At 45.7% G+C, this 19,429-nt stretch overlaps 1 protein-coding gene across 1 annotated transcript in view; it reads left to right on the top strand.

Annotated features, from left to right (window-relative positions):
• Positions 1 to 6,817: 6,817 nt before the first annotated feature.
• Positions 6,818 to 19,429, top strand: part of LOC139269167 (LIM homeobox transcription factor 1-alpha-like) — a 495,303-nt gene continuing 482,691 nt past the window's right edge. The window contains exons 1-4 of the mRNA XM_070888268.1: positions 6,818 to 6,868; positions 7,455 to 7,528; positions 9,922 to 10,031; positions 15,644 to 15,830. Of these exons, the coding sequence (XP_070744369.1) occupies positions 6,818 to 6,868; positions 7,455 to 7,528; positions 9,922 to 10,031; positions 15,644 to 15,830 (422 nt within the window). The remainder of the gene's footprint in view (positions 6,869 to 7,454; positions 7,529 to 9,921; positions 10,032 to 15,643; positions 15,831 to 19,429) is intronic.

Raw genomic sequence — 19,429 nt, forward strand, 5'->3', positions numbered from 1 at the left:
GAGGGAAGGGTTGAGAGAATGTCTTCATACTGCTAGTTCAGTGTAAAAAAAACAGTTGAATTTTGAAGCCAACGAATTATCTCACCTTTGTTTTGACACTTAGAAAAGATAAATGCTATTTGCTTCTCCTTGTGAGAAAAAGCATTCTAATTTTTAATACTTATAAGAGAGAGAAAGAGAGGCAGGGTATCTTTTCTCATTGTAATTTGAATTTTTTAAAGAGCAATTAAGATGCATTCTGAAAGAAAACAAAGCTTCGAAGGGAAACAAATTGGAAGGGCAACAGGTTGAGGGCGAAAGGCATCTTGGTCTCTTGACACTACTCCTGGGGGGTGGGGGACAATTATGAGTTGATGGAGGGTTAAGGGTGTAGTGAGTAATAGTAGAGCAAGGGGGAAAGTATGGAGGTTGAGAGGGGCGGTTATAAGAATGAGAGGGTAGTGGGAAGGTAATGTGTTATGGATCATGATGGGAAAAAGGATGAGGGAAAGCATGAGTTACTGGTGGAGGGTATTGGAAGGGATGTTGCTGAGGAGCACATTTTCCCTGCAGCCAATATCCAAAGGTAGCATGCAGGCTAGCAGTTCCTTTCTCCAACCCAGTAACTCAGAACACCACTTACCACCCAAAAGGAAAGAAGGAGAGTGAGAAATTCAGAAGAGGATAGAGTGGGAATCAAAAGAAAGAGAGACAGAAGCAGGAGATGAATGACAGAGCGAGAACTAGCAGCACTAAGACAGCACATACTGGTAAGAGAGACCATATTTTCCAACTTGCCATGTGGAATGTCATGGGAGATGGACTAATAACATGTTAAACGTTTTGTGTATAACACATACCTCCAACATGTCACACTTGCTCCCTGTAACATTTTTCCCATCACCTTGTGTTCATAATGTATAGTTATTAAATAATGGCTTACGGTGTCATGGTCGATCACTAATTGTATACTACAAGTCTTCTGTATTGTGCAGACTTTCTGCAAGAGTCACACTTACTTTCTGTAACACTTTCCTCATCACTCTTTGTTAGCATCCACCCAATTGTTATAAAATCTATGAGCAATGTTATGGGAGAATTGTCAGTTTATAAATAATGATTTTTTTTTGTTGCTGTGTTTGCCTCAGCTCGAAAAAGTTCCTAAATACAGGCAACTCTCGATTATCTGCACATGGATGCAATGGGAAACCGTTGTAACGGCATTTAAAATTCCGTGTGTGTGTGTGCTGCTGCAGCCGCTCTCTCTCGCGGCCGCCGCTGACGTCGGAATCCTTTCGGCCCGGGAAGGCATCGGGCTGGTACGTTCGGAGTCCTTTCGGGTCGGGAAGGCATCGGGTCGGTGCGTTCGGAGTCCTTTCGGCCTGGGAAGGCAGCGCACTCCGGAACCCCGGAGCTAGGCAATCTCCTCCTCGAGGCCACCTGCATGCATGCTGGTAATGTACATACTTAACTTCCTTGTTACTGTTTGTAGCTGATTACACGTTTTTATTCATTGAAGTTTTAACTTTATAATGTCAACTCGCTCTAACGGAGAAATCGCTTACTCGGCATAGCCCAATCCCTGAGGGACCCGAATAATCGAGAGTTGCCTGTACATAGAAAGAATAACATTTTTCTCTAAATACAAATCTGGGTAAATTAAAAACATGATAAGTGAATACACGCAAATTGGCTGGGTAAGAACATAAATTCAAGATTCAGCCTTGTACCTATGAGAGCGTGGAAACATGGGACTGCTGACAAAAAACATAAATTAACAAGCAAATGTTTGAAAATAAGTAAAATTAATTTTAACCTACACTATAAATTAAACTAAATGTTTGCTTCAACAAGTCCATGGTCTCTGGATTAAAGATTAATGAAATCTTCAAAGAAGCCAGCTAGGGACAGATTGCTACTGAATAATAGCAGACTTTGGAATGCTGGTAAGCAAAATGGTCATGTTTACCAGCAGCCAATTAGCTTGTTAGAAAGCAACACACTTGATGGTCATGTGATTAATACTAACCAATTGGGTGGCTAAAAAAAATTGGTATGGTCATGTGGTACCAATTGATCAATAAACTGTTTCAAAAGTGACGCTTGCCATTTTATTTTTTTTATTATACTTCTCTGCTCATTGTACATTTTTGCATGTGTTGACATATGACCCTGGGACTAAGGTGGCTCAATTTCCTCTCAATCAAACTCCATTTGTCCAGGAATGATATGGGAGTTGGGGTGGTGGTCAGCTTTTCTCTGCTTGATTTAAGGGAAACTTTCAAATCAATTAAGGGTCAGTGAACAATTAAGTGGGTCAGATTTCTGTCACATTAATTCAGAAAATAAACTGATTATTTTTGTTTAAATGACAATATTCCTTCTATTAGTCTATGCAATACTGTATGCAAGGTGATGTTGCATTAAATAAATACACAGAAATCTATCTCAGAACTGCACTCCCAACAACATATCCAGATTCACGGCTAACAATTAAAGACACAGGCTGGAATTTTTCCACTGGCGTGCGTGCGGGTTTGGAGGCGAGTCAGCAGTAAAAGTTGTTAAAAATGAGATCGTGTCGGGAACCTGTCGTCATTCAGCCTTCTGTGCCTTTAACTCGGGCGGGTTTTCCATGATCATGGAATCACGCAGCTCGGGAACCACGTCTGTCGACCTGAGGCAGAAGCTCAGTGGCCATTGATCGATGTCATTAATGTTGAGCATGGAAATCCCAATAAATACTCTCACATGACATCTCATTACTTGCCTAAGGGAAAGGCTGCTGCTCACTCTATTTTGAGCACAGATTTAGGTGTCTAGAGTCTGCAAGTCTTTTCTGCAACCACAGAAGCCACTCTGATCTCATTGCTACTAACTATCACAACATTGACTGATTGCTACTCTGATCTCTACTTGACTTGCCATCTATTATATCAGCATGGGTTCTGCTTATACTGTGCCACCTTCGTCTTCAAAATCAGACCAGGATGAGCCCCAACACCAACAGCAGCAGGCACACCACCAGCAGCAGCAACAACAATTGCAGCCTTCTCCTCAATGACCTGATGCTCCACAGGACAGAAGGCATCAGCGCAGGACTGCCCCGCACTGGAGACGATACCCCCAACACAGGGTATACAGGCAGAGGATGAGCTTCCTCAACAGGACTGAGCAGCAGTGCCAAAGGAGGCTGAAGCTATCACGCCAGGTTATTGCAGACATTTGCAGCTTGCTGGAGCACGAGCTGCAGCCCAGAGGAGCAGGTGGACAAGCCTTACCAGTGGCTGTCAAAGTCACCATCGTCCTCAACTTCTTTGCCTCAGGCTCTTTCCAGGGTTCTGCAGCAGACATTTGTGGCATCTTGGAGTCAGCCGCCCACAGATATTATCACACAGGTCACCGATGCCAATGTTTAACAAGTCAGCCAATTATATCAACCTTGCCACTATTGAAGCCAGTGTTACTGAGCGGGCGCTCAGCTTTGTCGCGCTGACTGGCTTCCCATGCGTGCAGGGCGTCATCGGCTGCACACGTGTGGCCATCAAGGCACCCCCATATTACCCATGAGTGTTTGTGAACCACAAGGGCTTCCACTTCCACAATTTGCAGCTTGTCTGCAACCGTAGGAAGAGGATTATACATGTGTGTCATGACTCATTCATCTTGCGGCAGTCCACCCTCCCTCAGCTCTTTCCATCTCCAAACAGACTTACCGGCTGGTTGCTTGGAGACAAAGGCTATCCACTGAAGATATGGCTCATGACACCCTTGAGCAGGCCAAGTACTGAGGCCCAGGAGTGCTAAGATGAAAGCCGCGTGTCCACCAAATGTGTCATAGAGCAAATGTTAGGCATGCTGAAGCTGTGCTTCAGATGCCTCGACAGATCTGGAGGAGCCCTTCAGTACGAACCAGCCAGGGTATCCAGAATTGTCGTCATCTGCTGTGCCCTGCGCAACATAGCGCAGCAACAAGGATTAGCGCTGCATAAGGAGCAAGGCACAGAGTGCACAGCCTCTTCGGAGGAGGAGCATCAGCTGGAAAACGAGGAGGAGAAGCAGGGGGAACCTAAATTCTAGATGCTAGCAGCACCGGAGCACATCGCTGCCTGGGAGGCCAGGGGTGGCTTCATCATGGCCAAATTTACTGTATGGCTGTGCCAACGTACCCACCCCCCCCCCCCCCCCATCATAAAGCATCCCTGCAATGACTGAGCCATTCCTTTCACACTGATCACCATTACTGGATGTAACATACATCTCTACATTCACTGTAACTCACTAAGCCACTTCTAAAGTAACATACACAAATGGGCATGACCGGAAAGTGGTGAAAATGAATAGTTTAATATGTGTCTTAACATTAACAAAACCTTAACAATCATAGTTCTTTAAACACCCATGTGCTAACCCTTGTGCATCTACTTCTGTGTCAGTTTTCGTTTACACATGCCTCTATGAGGGGCAACCCCTGTGGCTTTAGCAGAGGTAAAGGCAGCTGGCTCACTTCCCTGCTGTGACAGCATAGACACTTTTGACAGATGTCCTCTGGGTTTTGGAGCTTGTGATGGCCCCGCCAAAGTCTGCTCCTCCTGCGACTGTGCAGGGGCAGACTCGGTTATGCGATCCCAGGAGCTCTGACTGAGGGGGATGGTGGGCAACTAGGAGAAGTGTGAGTGCTTTGAAAGGAACCCCCACTTCCATGCCCCCTCTCACCATCATCCCTCTCATGGGCCTCGTGCACTTCCCTGCACAGCACTGGGGCCATGAGGACCCAAGTCTACGTTTACATCCCTCCTCGCGAACAGTTCTATGAACCCTTCCCACCTGTTCCCATCATAGACAACATTTGCCCATTTGAGTGACACATTAGCTACTCCATGCAGGTGGCCATCCTTTCCATGGAAGAGCCTGCGAGACGGTGGTGCTCATGTTGGAGATGGACTCCTCCATTCTCCACATATTTTCACACATCTCAACCCCAAAACCTGTCAGAACCTCCTGCAATTCTTTCTGCACCTCGAAGATCACCCTCTTTCTCGATGGCCCCAAGGCTCAGCGTCTGCATGCAGCTCAGCAGAGCTGGGGGAGTGTCCTCTGCTCTCTGGCGAGGAGTCTCCATTGCTGTCCCTGTCTTCACCATCTGCTCTTGCTCACTTGTGAGACATCAGGTCACAAAACTACTTATCTCGCATTGCACCCACCAAGGTGTGCGTATCTGTGCTGGTGCTGGGTGCGCGTATGTCCGGTGACGGTACACCCTCAGAGGCTGGAGGCTCTTCTGAGGCGTCATCTTCCTCTTCCGACTGAACTGTGGAGAGGGGTGGGGAGTCTCTTCATCGACCTGTGGGAGAGTAAAGAGATGATTTAGAAATGTTGTTTTAAAAATGGGTAACATTACCATTATGCATATGATGAATGTTTACTGGCTGCTGAGATCAGTCTCCATATGAGTGACTGCTAAATGCCATGTGGCTGTATTAGATGTAATTCTGTCACCAGGTTCCCCCTCTCTCCATTTCCCATAGCCAGCTTCTCCACAACTCCTGACACCTCGACGCCGACCTCCTCTGCTGCTGTCAAAGTGGCGATGGATGGAGGACCACCTCCAGTTCTCTCCCTGTCCCTGTTGTGTGCTCGTTTCTCCAGCAAGGAGGGAAAGAAGACAAGTTTGAGTGAGAGTGATGGCATGAGTATAAGGAATGTGCATGTTAGATCTGAAGACGGTGACTATGAGGGAGTGTGGTTCCAATATCAAAGTGCCAATGCCAAATGGCCTCCTTGTATGGTGTTAGTTGGTATGGTTTCATCCCTTTTTGGTGTAAGCAAGTCATCCTCGATACGAGGGACCGCTAAGAAGAAGAGAAGTTGGCATGATTGCATTAGGATGAGGGTGAGCGTGAGGGGTGGTTAGTCAGATGGGAATATGAGTATGTACATAGAGAGAGAGGGATGTGTAGACATGCAAGGTATGTTAGTGTGAGTAATGATGTGCAGAAGCAGTCTTGGGAATACAGAGTGATGGGGATGTGGTGACATGCACAGCAGGATGAGGGTGAGTGTGGCTTTGCACTCATCTTTCCTGATCTCACGAGATCATTGAAGTGCTTCTGGCACTGCACCCAGGTCCTCCTCACCACGTCCCTGCTGTTCACCTCCTCTGCAATTTGGAGCCAGGCTCTTTATGTCTCCTGGGAAGGTATCTTCTGCCCATCAGCAGGGAAAAGGACCTTCCTGTGTGCTCTGACTCCCTCCACAAGAATATGTAGGGAGTCATCTGAAAACCTGGGTGTAGCCCTCTGTCTTTGTGAAGCCATCTTTGTAAGTCTGAGCAATAACCAGATCGTGATACAGGTACAACGTCTGAAATCCGGAAACCTCGAGACTGAGTGCGTGCCGGTTTTTGTTTTTTGCCGGATTTTGGACCTCGATGTTGGTGCTCCTCACCGCCCGCTGATCCTCTGCTCCTCACTGCCCCCGATCCTCTGCTCCTTGCCACCCGCTGATTCACACCGCCTGTGGCACCCCGCCACTGCATTTTCTACCGGTTTCCTCGCCCTCGCCGCCCGATGTCGCCATCTTGGCCACCTCAAAAATGTCCGGTTTTCAGACAATTCCGATTTTTGGAATTCCGGATTCAGGACATTGTACCTGTATATCCTTCCTGCACACTCCTGGATGAACCTTTAAATGTAATGTAGCCAAGGCTACTTTAAATAGCCCCGCTGGAAATGAGTCATCAATGACGTCATCAGACCCGCACCATTTAATAGGGCTGGGCAACGTGCAGGCCTGCCTTAATAGGCGCCATTAACTGAAAGTTGCTCTGATAATAACAATGACGCAGTTCCAACCTGACACGCAGCCCACATGCAACCAATCCACCCGGGTAAGGAAAACTCTGGCCACAGTTTTAGTGAGATAGTCCCCACAAGTGAGTACACGGAAAACTGAACCCTACTAATGAATTATATTGTGACGCCGAAAGATGTACGCTCCAGTCAAGCCTCAGTCGGTAATTTGTATAATTTTCTGTGAATAATGCAGTTGTGGGGCGAGTTAGCTTCTCTGTTGGAATTATTTTTCCAATCTATTTGCAGCTATCTACAAGACAGGGATGGATGAGGTAGATGAGGAAAATTACAGCAACAGATAGAAGTGGCTGAGGCAAAGCAATAGCCATACAACATTCAAATGACCTCATAGCCAATGATAACAGTGCAGTAATGTTCGGGATGTGATAAGTATCTCCACAATTGAGGCTGATCAGATAACTCAGGAGGGTCGTGTCTTGAGCCTTGAGATCCATGAACAAGCTCGGGAATGGAGATAGCTATCAACTCATAGTGTTGGCCATGATATATTCTGTTTATACAATTGATTGAAATATTTTTAAACAAGTACAACACAAAAAAAACCCCAAACTGCTTTCCCACCATGGAGCTCATGAGCTGTTGCTAGTGCTTAACCCGCAGGTATCGGCCTCCATTTCCACCAAATCCTACCAGGTCCATCCACCTTGGGTGGAGCTGGTGGATGAATTCCTTTTGTCAGTTTTTGTAATGAAATCATAAATGCATATAAAGAAAGAAAAAGCAATTATACAGCACCTTTTATGATCTCAGGACATCCCAAAGCACTTTACAACCAGTTCAGCACTTTTGAATTGTAGTCACTTTTGTAATGTGAGAAATGCAGCAGCAAATTTTGCACAGTAAGGTCCGACAAACAGCACTGTGTTAATGACCAGCTAATCTGTTTTAGTGATGTTGGTTGAGGGATAAATATTGGCAAAGACACCGGGGAGAACTCTTCTGCTCTTCTTCAAATAGTCCCATGGGATCTTTTTTGTCCAGCCGAGAGGGCAGAGGAGGACTTGGTTCAACATCTCATCCAAAGGATGCCTCACTGCTGCACTGGAGTATTTGTCCAGATTTTATGTGCAAGTCTCTGGACTTGAACCTACAACCTTCTGACCCAGAGGCGAGAGTGCTACCTACCGAGCAGCAGCTGTAAGAGTCAGCAATCCAAGCCAGTGCCTTTCTGCTGTGCCCGCTGTCCTCTTCATCACACTATGCCCCTTCACCCACAGCCATCGTATGAATCTCAGTGCCACATTTCCCTCACACGTACCTCACATTTCCATGCTACGTTCCATCTAGCCTCGTCTCCCATGGAACGCCAGATGCATCGAATGAATTTGCTTTATCTCTGATCGTAGAACCTTACTGGCCTCAAATTTTTGCTAATATTGAGCATGTCACCCAATGTCTGTGGTCAGCTTCCAGTCTTTCGCAACAATCAACAACCCACCTTACAACATTGCAACAGTGACTACACTTCAAAAGTATTTCATTGGCTGTAAAACGCTTTGAGACATCTGGTGGTTGTGAAAGGCGCTATATAACTGCAAGTCTTTCTTCCCCTCTTCTTACCATTTTTAACTGCTGTCCCCTTCCTCTACAACCTCAATTACTGCTTGTCCTATATGGTCTCCATCTTTTACTGCTGCTGCATCGTGCCCTTAACAACCTCCAATACCTGATTATGGTGCCTCATATATATCGCTAACAAAGCATTGCAGCCCAATGTGACCACATTGGCCATGCACTGCCCAAGGGCATCACCATGCTCCACCTCAACAGGTGGCAGCATGTGAGTCACCTCCTAATAGCAGTCTAAACTGAACCTGACCCATTCTTTATATGATTATCTGTACAGACCAGAAAGTTCCTGCAATGTAGGCACCTGTGAGTATGCTCACAGTTTTGTAGGGCTGTTGAGATTTCCACATCGGCGCCAAGCTCCGAGACCTCCCTCGGGAGCTGGCACCTCACAACTTGAGCTTCCTCGGGGAAATCCCCTCCGTGCCTTTCAGTTCTGCGCGGAGGGGTTTCCTGTATGGGCTGCTCCTGCACACTCTCCACCTTGCCATCCTCGTCTGCAGCCCGGACACGCCATGGCGCACCATCTTGCTGTCCGGAGGAGGCGGGGGTCTCCAATGGAGTGCACTCTACACTGGAGTCCTTCCACTATTTATTGGGGACTTGGCCTGGAGGGTGGTGCATGGAGCAGTCCCGTGTAATAAATTTTTAAGTTGGTTCACGGGCTCTCAGGCTGCCTGCAATTTCTGCGGTCTGGAAGAGCCTGTGTTCCATGTTTTTATGGAATGTGCGAGATTGCAGCCCCTATTCCACTATTTAAAGGGGCTGCTCCTCAAATTCTGGTTGCACTTCAGTCCCACACTCCTGATCTTTGGGCACCCTGTGTGGAGGGGAGCGGGTAGGTCCGAGGGCCTCCTCGTAGGACTGCTCCTGGGCATGGCCAAGGGTGCCATCAGCCGGTCCAGGCAACGAGTGGTCGAGGGGGTCGTTCAGCCCGACTGCCTGCCTCTCTTCCGTGCTTACATCCGAACCAGGGTGTCCCTGGAGATGGAGCACGCGGTGTCCACCGGTACGCTCGCGGCCTTCTGTGAGAGGTGGGCTCCGGAGGGACTGGAGTGCATCATCACCCCCGGCAACCAAATTTTAATTTGATTTTATATGTTTTACAGTTTAATTTATTTTATTCCCAGGTTTTAGTGCCCCCCCCCCCCTTTTAGCCAGGGGGCACTTGTAAAATCTGTGTTTTTTTTAGTGCCCCAAAAAAACAAAAAAACAAAAAAAGGGCACTTGAAAAGTGTTTATCGAGTTGTCCTCCCCCTCCTCCCCCCTCTTTTAATCGGGGGGCATTTCATTTAATGTATATTTTTGTTTTCTACAAAAAGAGTTGTAGAGCTGTTGAGAATTCCTCATCGGCGCCAAGCCCGAAACCTCCCTCGGGAGCCGGCATCTCACAACTTGAGCCTCCTCCAGGAAATCTCTTTAGGGTGTGGTTATTTGTGGCAAAAATTTACAAAACTTTAGAAAAGACTCAACAAATTTGTGTCTTTTATTTTTTCAGTTCTGTGCAGAGGGGATTCCCATACGGGCTGCTCTTGCACACTCTCCACGTTGCCATCCTCGTCTGCCGTCTGGACTCGCCATGGCGCACCATCTTGCCATCCAGAGGAGGCGGGAGTCCCAGTGCCGTACTCTCTACATGGGAGTCCTCCTTTTATTTATTGGGGACTTGGCCTGGAGGGTGTTGCATGGAGCAGTCCTGTGTAATAAATTTTTAAGTCGGTTCACGGGCTCCCAGGCCGCCTGTAATTTCTGCAGTCTAGTGGAGTCCGTGTTTCATGTATATGTAGAGTGTGCGAGGTTGCAGCCCCTCTTCCAATATTTGAAGGGACTGCTCCTCATATTCTGGTTGCACTTCAGTGATCTTGATCTTTGGGCATCCTGTGCAGAGGGAAGCGGGCAGGTCGGAAGGCCTCCTCGTAGGACTGTTCCTGGGCATGGCCAAGGTGGCCATCAACTGGTCCAGGCAGCGGGTGGTCAAGGGGGTCATTCAGCCTGACTGCCTGCATCTCTTCCGTGGTTACATCCGAGCCCCTGGAGATGGAGCATGCGGTGTCCACCGGTACGCTCGCGGCCTTCCACGAGAGGTGGGCGCCGGAAGGACTGGAGTGCATCATCATCCCCAGCAACCAAATTTTAATTTGAACCACGTAACATCTAAAATGTAATTTGTTTATTTGTCGGTTTAGTGCCCCTTTAACAAGGGGGCACTTGTACTATATTTGATTTACAGGTACAACTCAAAATAGTTGTAGAGCTTTTGAGTTGTGAGTGGCTTAGTTAGTCACGTGATGTTCACAAGACTCAATAAAACCCCAGCCAGTTGGGTTCGGGGGATCCATGACCAGGTTGTGAGCCTGGTGGATGAACTGGTAATGTGTAGTGTGATTGTTAAACCTTTGGTAATAAACCAACTAGTTCTTAATAGCAATGTGTTGCTATGGATTCTTGAGTAAAAAACCCATGAAGCAAATACATGACAAGTCCCAGCTTCAGTCTCTGGTCTGTGCTTTGTTAACTGATCATAGGGGCTAGAATACAAAAGTTATGTTACAGTTATATAAAGGTTTGGTTATGTATACGTCATTTAGAGTACCGTGTTCAGTTCTGGGCACTGCAACTCAGGAAGGCTAACAGTGTTGATTCACCAGAATGATACCTGGGCTAAAAAGATTAAATTATGAGGACAGGTTGTATTCCTTTGAGTTTAGAAGATTCTGGGGTGATCTAATGGAACTGTTTAAGGTGTTTAAAGGAGTTGATAGAGAGAAACTATTTCCTCTGGTGGGTGATTGCAGAATAAGGAGGAATACCCTTAAAATTAGAGCTCGGCCATTCAGGAATTATTGTCAGGAAGGACTTCTTCATACATAGCATTGTGTCAATCTGGAACACTCTTCTCCCAAAAAGCTGCTGAGGCCAGGAGTCAAAAGTGCAATTGGTAGATTTTTGTTCGTCAATAGTAATAAGGGTTATGGAACCAAGGCATGTAGATGTAGTTAAAGGTACAGATCAGCCATGATCTAATTGAATGGCAGGACAGGCTCGAGTGGTTGAATGGTCTCCACCTGTTCCTCTGTTTCTCTCAACTGGATAATTATTTGAAAGGGAAGAATGAAAAAGGGTACAGTGAAAGGGTAGGGAAATTGAATTTGAAGGGACAGATTCAGATGAAAAGATAGCAGGATGGGTTAAATGCCCTCATCCTGTGCTGTAATTTCTGTGATTCTAGGGCTATGAATTTCATAGAAACATAGAAACATAGAAACATAGAAAATAGGTGCAGGAGTAGGCCATTCGGCCTTTCGAACTACACCGCCATTCAATGAGTTCATGGCTGAACATGCAACTTCAGTACCCCATTCCTGCTTTCTCGCCATACCCCTTGATCCCCCTAGTAGTAAGGACTACATCTAACTCCTTTTTGAATATATTTAGTGAATTGGCCTCAACAACGTTCTGTGGTAGAGAATTCCACAAGTTCACCACTCTCTGGGTGAAGAAGTTTCTCCTCATCTCATTCCTAAATGGCTTACCCCTTATCCTTAGACTGTGACCCTTGGTTCTGGACTTCCCCAACATTGGGAACATTCTTCCTGCATCTAACCTGTCTAAACCCATCAGAATTGTAAACGTTTCTATGAGATCCCCTCTCATTCTTCTGAACTCCAGTGAATACAAGCCCAGTTGATCCAGTCTTTCTTGATATGTCAGTCCCGCCATCCCAGGAATCAGTCTGGTGAACCTTCGCTGCACTCTCTCAATAGCAAGAACGTCCTTCCTCAAGTTAGGAGACCAAAACTGTACACAATACTCCAGGTGTGGCCTCACCAAGGCCCTGTACAACTGTAGTAACACCTCCCTGCCCCTGTACTCAAATCCCTCGCTATGAAGGCCAACATGCCATTTGCTTTCTTAACCGCCTGCTGTACCTGCATTCCAACCTTCAATGACTGATGTACCATGACACCCAGGTCTCGTTGCACCTCCCCTTTTCCTAATCTGTCACCATTCAGATAATAGTCTGTCTCTCTGTTTTTACCACCAAAGTGGATAACCTCACATTTATCCACATTATACTTCATCTGCCATGCATTTGCCCATTCACCTAACCTATCCAAGTCACTCTGCAGCCTCATAGCATCCTCCTCGCAGCTCACACTGCCACCCAACTTAGTGTCATCCGCAAATTTGGAGATACTACATTTAATCCCCTCGTCTAAATCATTAATGTACAATGTAAACAGCTGTGGCCCCAGCACAGAACCTTGCGGTACCCCACTAGTCACTGCCTGCCATTCTGAAAAGTACCCATTTACTCCTACTCTTTGCTTCCTGTCTGCTAACCAGTTCTTAATCCACTTCAGCACACTACCCCCAATCCCATGTGCTTTAACTTTGCACACTAATCTCTTGTGTGGGACCTTGTCGAAAGCCTTCTGAAAGTCCAAATACACCACATCAACTGGTTCTCCCTTGTCCACTCTACTGGAAACATCCTCAAAAAATTCCAGAAGATTTGTCAAGCATGATTTCCCTTTCACAAATCTATGCTGACTTGGACCTATCATGTCACCCCTTTCCAAATGCGCTGCTATGACATCCTTAATAATTGATTCCATCATTTTACCCACTACCGATGTCAGGCTGACCGGTCTAAATTCCCTGTTTTCTCTCTCCCTCCTTTTTTAAAAAGTGGGGTTACATTGGCTACCCTCCACTCCATAGGAACTGATCCAGAATCTATGGAATGTTGGAAAATGACTGTCAATGCAGCCGCTATTTCCAAGGCCACTTGTTAAGTACTCTGGGATGCAGACCATCAGGCCCTGGGGATTTATCGGCCTTCAATCCCATCAATTTCCCCAACACAATTTCCCGACTAATAAGGATTTCCCTCAGTTTCTCCTTCTTACTAGACCCTCTGACCCTTTTTATATCCGGAAGGTTGTTTGTGTCCTCCTTAATGAATATCGAACCAAAGTACTTGTTCAATTGGGCTGCCATTTCTTTGTTCCCAGTTATGACTTCCCCTGATTTTGACTGCAGGGGACCTACGTTTGTCTTTACTAACCTTTTTCTCTTTACATATCTATAGAAGCTTTTGCAGTCCGTCTTAATGTTCCCTGCAAGCTTCCTCTCGTACTCTATTTTCCCTGCCCTAATCAAACCCTTTGTCCTCCTTTGCTGAGTTCTAAATTTCTCCCAGTCCCCGGGTTCGCTGCTATTTCTGGCCAATTTGTATGCCACTTCCTTGGCTTTAATACTATCCCTGATTTCCCTTGATAGCCATGGTTGAGCCACCTTCCCTTTTTTATTTTTACGCCAGACAGGGATGTACAATTTTTGTAGTTCGTCCATGCAGTCTCTAAATGTCTGCCATTGCCCATCCACAGTCAACCCCTTAAGTATCATTCGCCAATCTATCCAAGCCAATTCATGCCTCATACCTTCAAAGTTACCCTTCTTTAAGTTCTGGATCATGGTTTCTGAATTAACTGTTTCATTCTCTATCTTAATTTAGAATTCCACCATATTATGGTCACTCTTCCCCAAGGGGCCTCGCACAACGAGATTGCCAATTAATCCTCTCTCATTACACAACACCCAGTCTAAGATGGCCTCCCCCTAGTTGGTTCCTCGACATATTGGTCTAGAAAACCATCCCTTATGCACTCCAGGAAATCCTCCTCCACCGTATTGTTTCCAGTTTGGTTAGCCCAATCTATATGCATATTAAAGTCACCCATTATAACTGCTGCACCTTTATTGCATGCACCCCTAATTTCCTGTTTGATGCCCTCCCCAACATCACTACTAGCAGGTTCTCCTGCTGGAACCTTGTGTGGACACTTTGCTGTTGAGAATTTCCTTTGGTTTATAAACCAAGAATGAGGGAGTAACACCTGCAAAAGACACTGTGAGCAATAGCCATGTCAAACGCGCTGCCCTCTCTTTATCTATGCTCCTATATTTGTGCAGGCTCTTACCTACGATATACATACATGTGTTTAATTATTGAGCTGTGTAAAGATCCACATAAGTATTTGTACTGCAGAATAAACATGATTGAATTTTCATTTGTGACACTTGGCTCTGAACACAGTTCAGACTGATTGGATGAAAGTCTGCCCTCTCTGTTGGCTGTACGTCGCATACATCTCATCCCCGTTCCCAGCCAATGCAAGCTGCAGCACAAAATTGCCTCGAATTCAGCACACATGTCTTTTGTCTGCCTTCTCAGGTGAATATAAAAGACTCCACAGCACTATTCGAAGAAGAGCAGAAGAGTTCGCCCAGTGTCCTGGGCAGTACTTATCCCTCAAACCAACATCACTAAAAAAGATTACCTGGTCATTTATCTCATTGCTATTTGTGGGACCTTGTTGTGCGCAGATTGGCGGCCGCGTTTCCCTACAGTACAACAGTAACTACACTTCAGAAATGCTTCATTGGCTGGGAAACTGTGGAGGATCTCCTGAGATCGTAAAAGGTGCTAGATAAATGTAAATTATTTCTTTCTTAAATTGGAAATCGTATTCAAAGCAGCAATGAGCTTGGCTGGTGTGGGAAATGAAATGTGCAGTCAGGGGTCATCTGTGTTAGAGAGAAAAGTAGAAGGACCTTCATTGCGCACAGTGTCTAAGCGTAGAGTATGCTTTTGTCAATAATGTATCTCAGTGCACAACTGCATGATGTGTCCAAGTTTTACAATTATACATATGATAACTCTATACAATACAGTCTGAAAAGAATACAATCTTCATTTGTGGATGCATATTAAAAGCATTATGCACCCTCCCTGTCCACCAATGAGATGTCCACCCATCCTTTCATTCTGAACTCCTTCCCTCCATTCCTCTATCTCTATAGTCCTCCGATCCTTCAGCTCTCTATTTTTTCCTGTCTATTCAAGTGCCTCAATCTCTCTTTTCATTGATGCATTCATCCCAACCTTTACTCACTTAGCTCTCTTTCTCCACAGCCATTCATCTATCTATCTATCCAATCCTTTATCAACCCCTCTCCATTTCTTCAGCTGATTCTTTCATTGTTGCATCCGACACTCTGTACATACGTACCCCTTCCGATCTGTGGGTAAGTTGCGATTATATTGACACTAAATAGTCCAGTGAAAATGGTATCTGGGCAGTGTCACCTGACAGATGGCTGGGCTTGTGGTATAAACTGCTTCACAAATTCCTCCTGTCTTTTCTCTCCAGGGCCCAGCGGAAAGGAAAGGGCGGTGTGTGAAGGCTGTGACAGGGTGATCTTAGACCGATTTCTGCTGAGGGTGAATGACAGCTTTTGGCATGAGCAGTGTGTTCAATGTGCTGGGTGCCGGGAACCTCTCGCCACCACTTGCTACTACAGAGACAAGAAGCTTTACTGCAAACACGACTACGAAAAGTAAGTGAGAAACAATCACCTCATTAAATAGTGTAAAATGTACTGAATTCCCCCCCCCCCAATTAAAATAGACTTCTGTTCCCATGTTTCTGTGTGTCCCATCTCCACATACTGTTACCAGTTCAAGAAGAACAGGCAGACCATCTGTTGCTCGGTCTCTGTCAGTGCCTCGCTTGAACCACGACTGACAGCAGCCTCAAAGGGAGTGACTCCTTGCCCATTGTCCCTCTCTCTCTGGGAGGGAAGTGGATGACACGCCTGAGATGGAGTAAATTGTGGGCATGTACTGCGTCCTATGTACCCCTCTCTGTGATTCCACGCTAAGTACTTCACACAGTTAATACCACAAACAGTGCCATAAAATGTGATGAGAAGTGATTACCTTGCTAGACAGTGTACTGAGACAAACCTGACTGTGTGAAGGAATTACTACCATGTGTAACCCATACCTGGGTTTAAAAACGGAGGGGAGTGAGGCTCCCATCAGGAGTCAGTAACTTCTTTGTGTTTGTTGCTGCGTTATGTACTGAGTTTGAGAAATGTTATGTTGGCAGCAAAAATCCTGATGTGGATAACCTGACTGTGAAAATCTGCTGAAAATAATGTGCAGTTGATGCAGATTGGCCTGATACCAATATTGGTGCATGTTGGTGATTTACTATACTGCAAACTGAATTATAGGTTTGTGAAACAATAATATGTATTGTCCACCAACAGTATGGTGAGCATAGCTCCATGGAGTGTGACATAATGGCAGTGTTGGTACACATTGTTTGCTGATGATATTTTGAACAGAACTGCAGGAATTGCAAAATAATGGCTCATATTGTTCACTACTGGTATAGTAACTACGGTCAATTTAAGATAATAGTAATATTGATGCATTTACTCACTAATGACATGTGAAAACATCTTTGGGACGTGTGAAATACTGGCACATGATCACAAATAAGTGTGAAACAGTGCTAATGTTGGTGCGGATTATTTACTAATGGTATAATAAACACAGCGTCTGGGTCAATTAAATAATGGTGCAAATTCACTGGCAATACACCAACTGTGAGCACAGATGCAGGGAATGTGACACAATATGGTATAGCAAGCACAGCTATGTGGAATGTGATCTAATAGTAATGTTGGTCAATGCTGCTCACTAATAGTATTGTGAGCAGTTGTAAAGTGTGCGATGTACACAGGAGTGAACTTCAAGGCTGTAGTTCTCCGTGCTCTTCTCACCTGGCTTTTGATGTCATATGCATTAACCTCGACATATTACAATACTAGAAGACCTCCTGTGGCATTGTGCACAGTAACTCAGGTGATGCACTGTTTTATAATGGCAGGAGCATCTTATCATTGTGCTGCTAAGAATGGCTGGTGCTTAAATTGGCCTGCCCTTTTAAGGCAACAAAGTCTAATTGCTGTCATTAGGCACCTGCTGAGGTCAATTGTACAGTGGCAGCTGCTTATAAATTTCTGATTCCAAGTCAGAAGAAACCAGCATGGAATGACTGGCTTTCTTTTTCTTCTTTTCATCTTTCTCTTAAAAATGCCACTTGCTACTTGGTGGACTCCCTGCTCAGTTATGATTTGCTGCTGTTTTATGAAAAGGATATTTGGAGCCAATCAAGTGTGATAATTTGAACTGTGATGAGTGTGCGTTAGACACCATTGGTGGTGAAATTGGTCTCGGGCAGTAGTGCCAAAATGGGCGATAGTGAATTGGCAGCCTGTTTTACACCCTACCTGACCTTTGTTTCCATTGATTTCAATGGTGCATAAGGAAATCGGGCAGGGTGTAAAGTGGGCTGCTGATTCACAGTTGCCCCATTTGTGCAAGTGCCCGAGACCAATTCCACCCCCAATATTTTATGTGAAATATAGATATGCAATGTAATTGCTTCCGGCACCAAACTGGAAATGTTCATCGCACCCTACTGCCGGAGAGAGCTGTGGAACAGGACAGAGGCTTCACAACACGGTGGGTGCTATGGATCAACGGGCAAGAGATTTTATACAACTTAACATATTCCAGCAACTGGGGGTTTAGCAACTGCTGGTTGAACCTCCCTTATCCGGAATCCTAGGAACCTGGCCTGTTCTGGATAAGGGATTTTTCCGGATGAGGGGTGGTCATGCTAAATTGGATGGTACAGGTACTGAGCAAGATGATATCGGGGCTGGCTGGCTTGGGGCTGGGAGTGTGGTAGCGAGATCATGGGGGGAGGAGGGGGGTGGTGGATCATGGGGTCAGGCCAGAGATTGCGGGAGTTGGCAGCGAGAAAGTACTTCAATTTGCTCAATTTGTTCATGTCGGAGTTCTGCGCATGTGCCACCCGGTGACCGGGAATGGTTCTGGACGAGGGGTGGTTCCGGATAAGGGAGTTCTGGATAAGGGAAGTTCAACCTGTACAACATAAAAGAGTTGCAGATGATACCAAAGTTTGGGAGAGAGTTTTACGAGCATTTAAAAGGGAAGAATGTAAAAGGTTACATGCGAAAAGACAATTGAATTTGAAGGAATAGATTCGGTTGGAGAGTCTGCATTGGCAGGATGGGCTGAATGGCCTCCTCCTGTGCTGTAATTTCTGCAATGCTCGGTGTATAAAGTTTTCCCGCTGGAACCTTAATTTTGAGAATATACCTTTGGCCGAAGTTGTGGCAGTAACACCCGCAAAGGACACTATGAGCAATAACTGGGTCAAACTCGCTATCCTCTATCTTCACTCCTATTTATCTATATTCATGTGGGCTTTTACCTGAGAGGTACATACACATGCTGAGCCATGTAACGATCCACATAAATGTTTGTACAGCAGAATAAACATGATTGATTTTTGTTTGAAATAAGAAACCCCATTTTGTCCTTTTAATTCTAAGCTGGTGTATTCAACAGCGAGCGTGCTGTCGACTCTCAGAAGTGTGCGCATTGTGTAGTTTTAATTAATACCTAAACATAAAGGGTTGTGCGTTTAGCAGCAGAGACTAGTATCAGTGCCTGTGAATGGAGCTGTACTGAGAGGCAGCCCGGGGTGGAAGGGTGAATCCAGGAAAAGAATAACTCATGGGACTTCCCCACTTGGAATTTGCGCTGGGCTCCTCCCAAGCTGTGGGATTTTTTATCCCATCTCTTCTTCGCTCTGACAAAAACCTCGTTTTAATATCACTTTTGCACCTCTAAATATTTTTTCTGTGACTGTTTGAGGCGTTTCATACTCGAGTGTGAGGCAGTTTCCAGTGTCCACTCTTCATCTTCTTTCATGTGGCAGTAGCAAAGCAAATCAACCGTCAATATCCAAGTTGGATATCCAAGCCATGGCTTCCTGTGCAACACTGTGGATATCTTATAGGCTGCCTGCAAATTTTCTCTGAGGGCAGCGCTCAATGATGTGCTCCAGGGTCTGATTAGGAGCTCCACAGTCACATGATGGGGATCCTTTAATCTTCCACCTCTGAGGTGGTTAATGGTTGTCCACTGTTTGCGAGGAAGGTTTGATCCTTCAGGTTGTACTGTGGGGTCCTCTATAAGGAATCCATTCCGTATGTCGCAGTTCTTCCAAACATTTCACCATTGGTCATCAAGACTGAGGGGAGATCGC

This window comes from Pristiophorus japonicus, chromosome 8 (assembly GCF_044704955.1).
Source record: "Pristiophorus japonicus isolate sPriJap1 chromosome 8, sPriJap1.hap1, whole genome shotgun sequence".
NCBI lineage: Eukaryota > Metazoa > Chordata > Chondrichthyes > Pristiophoridae > Pristiophorus > Pristiophorus japonicus.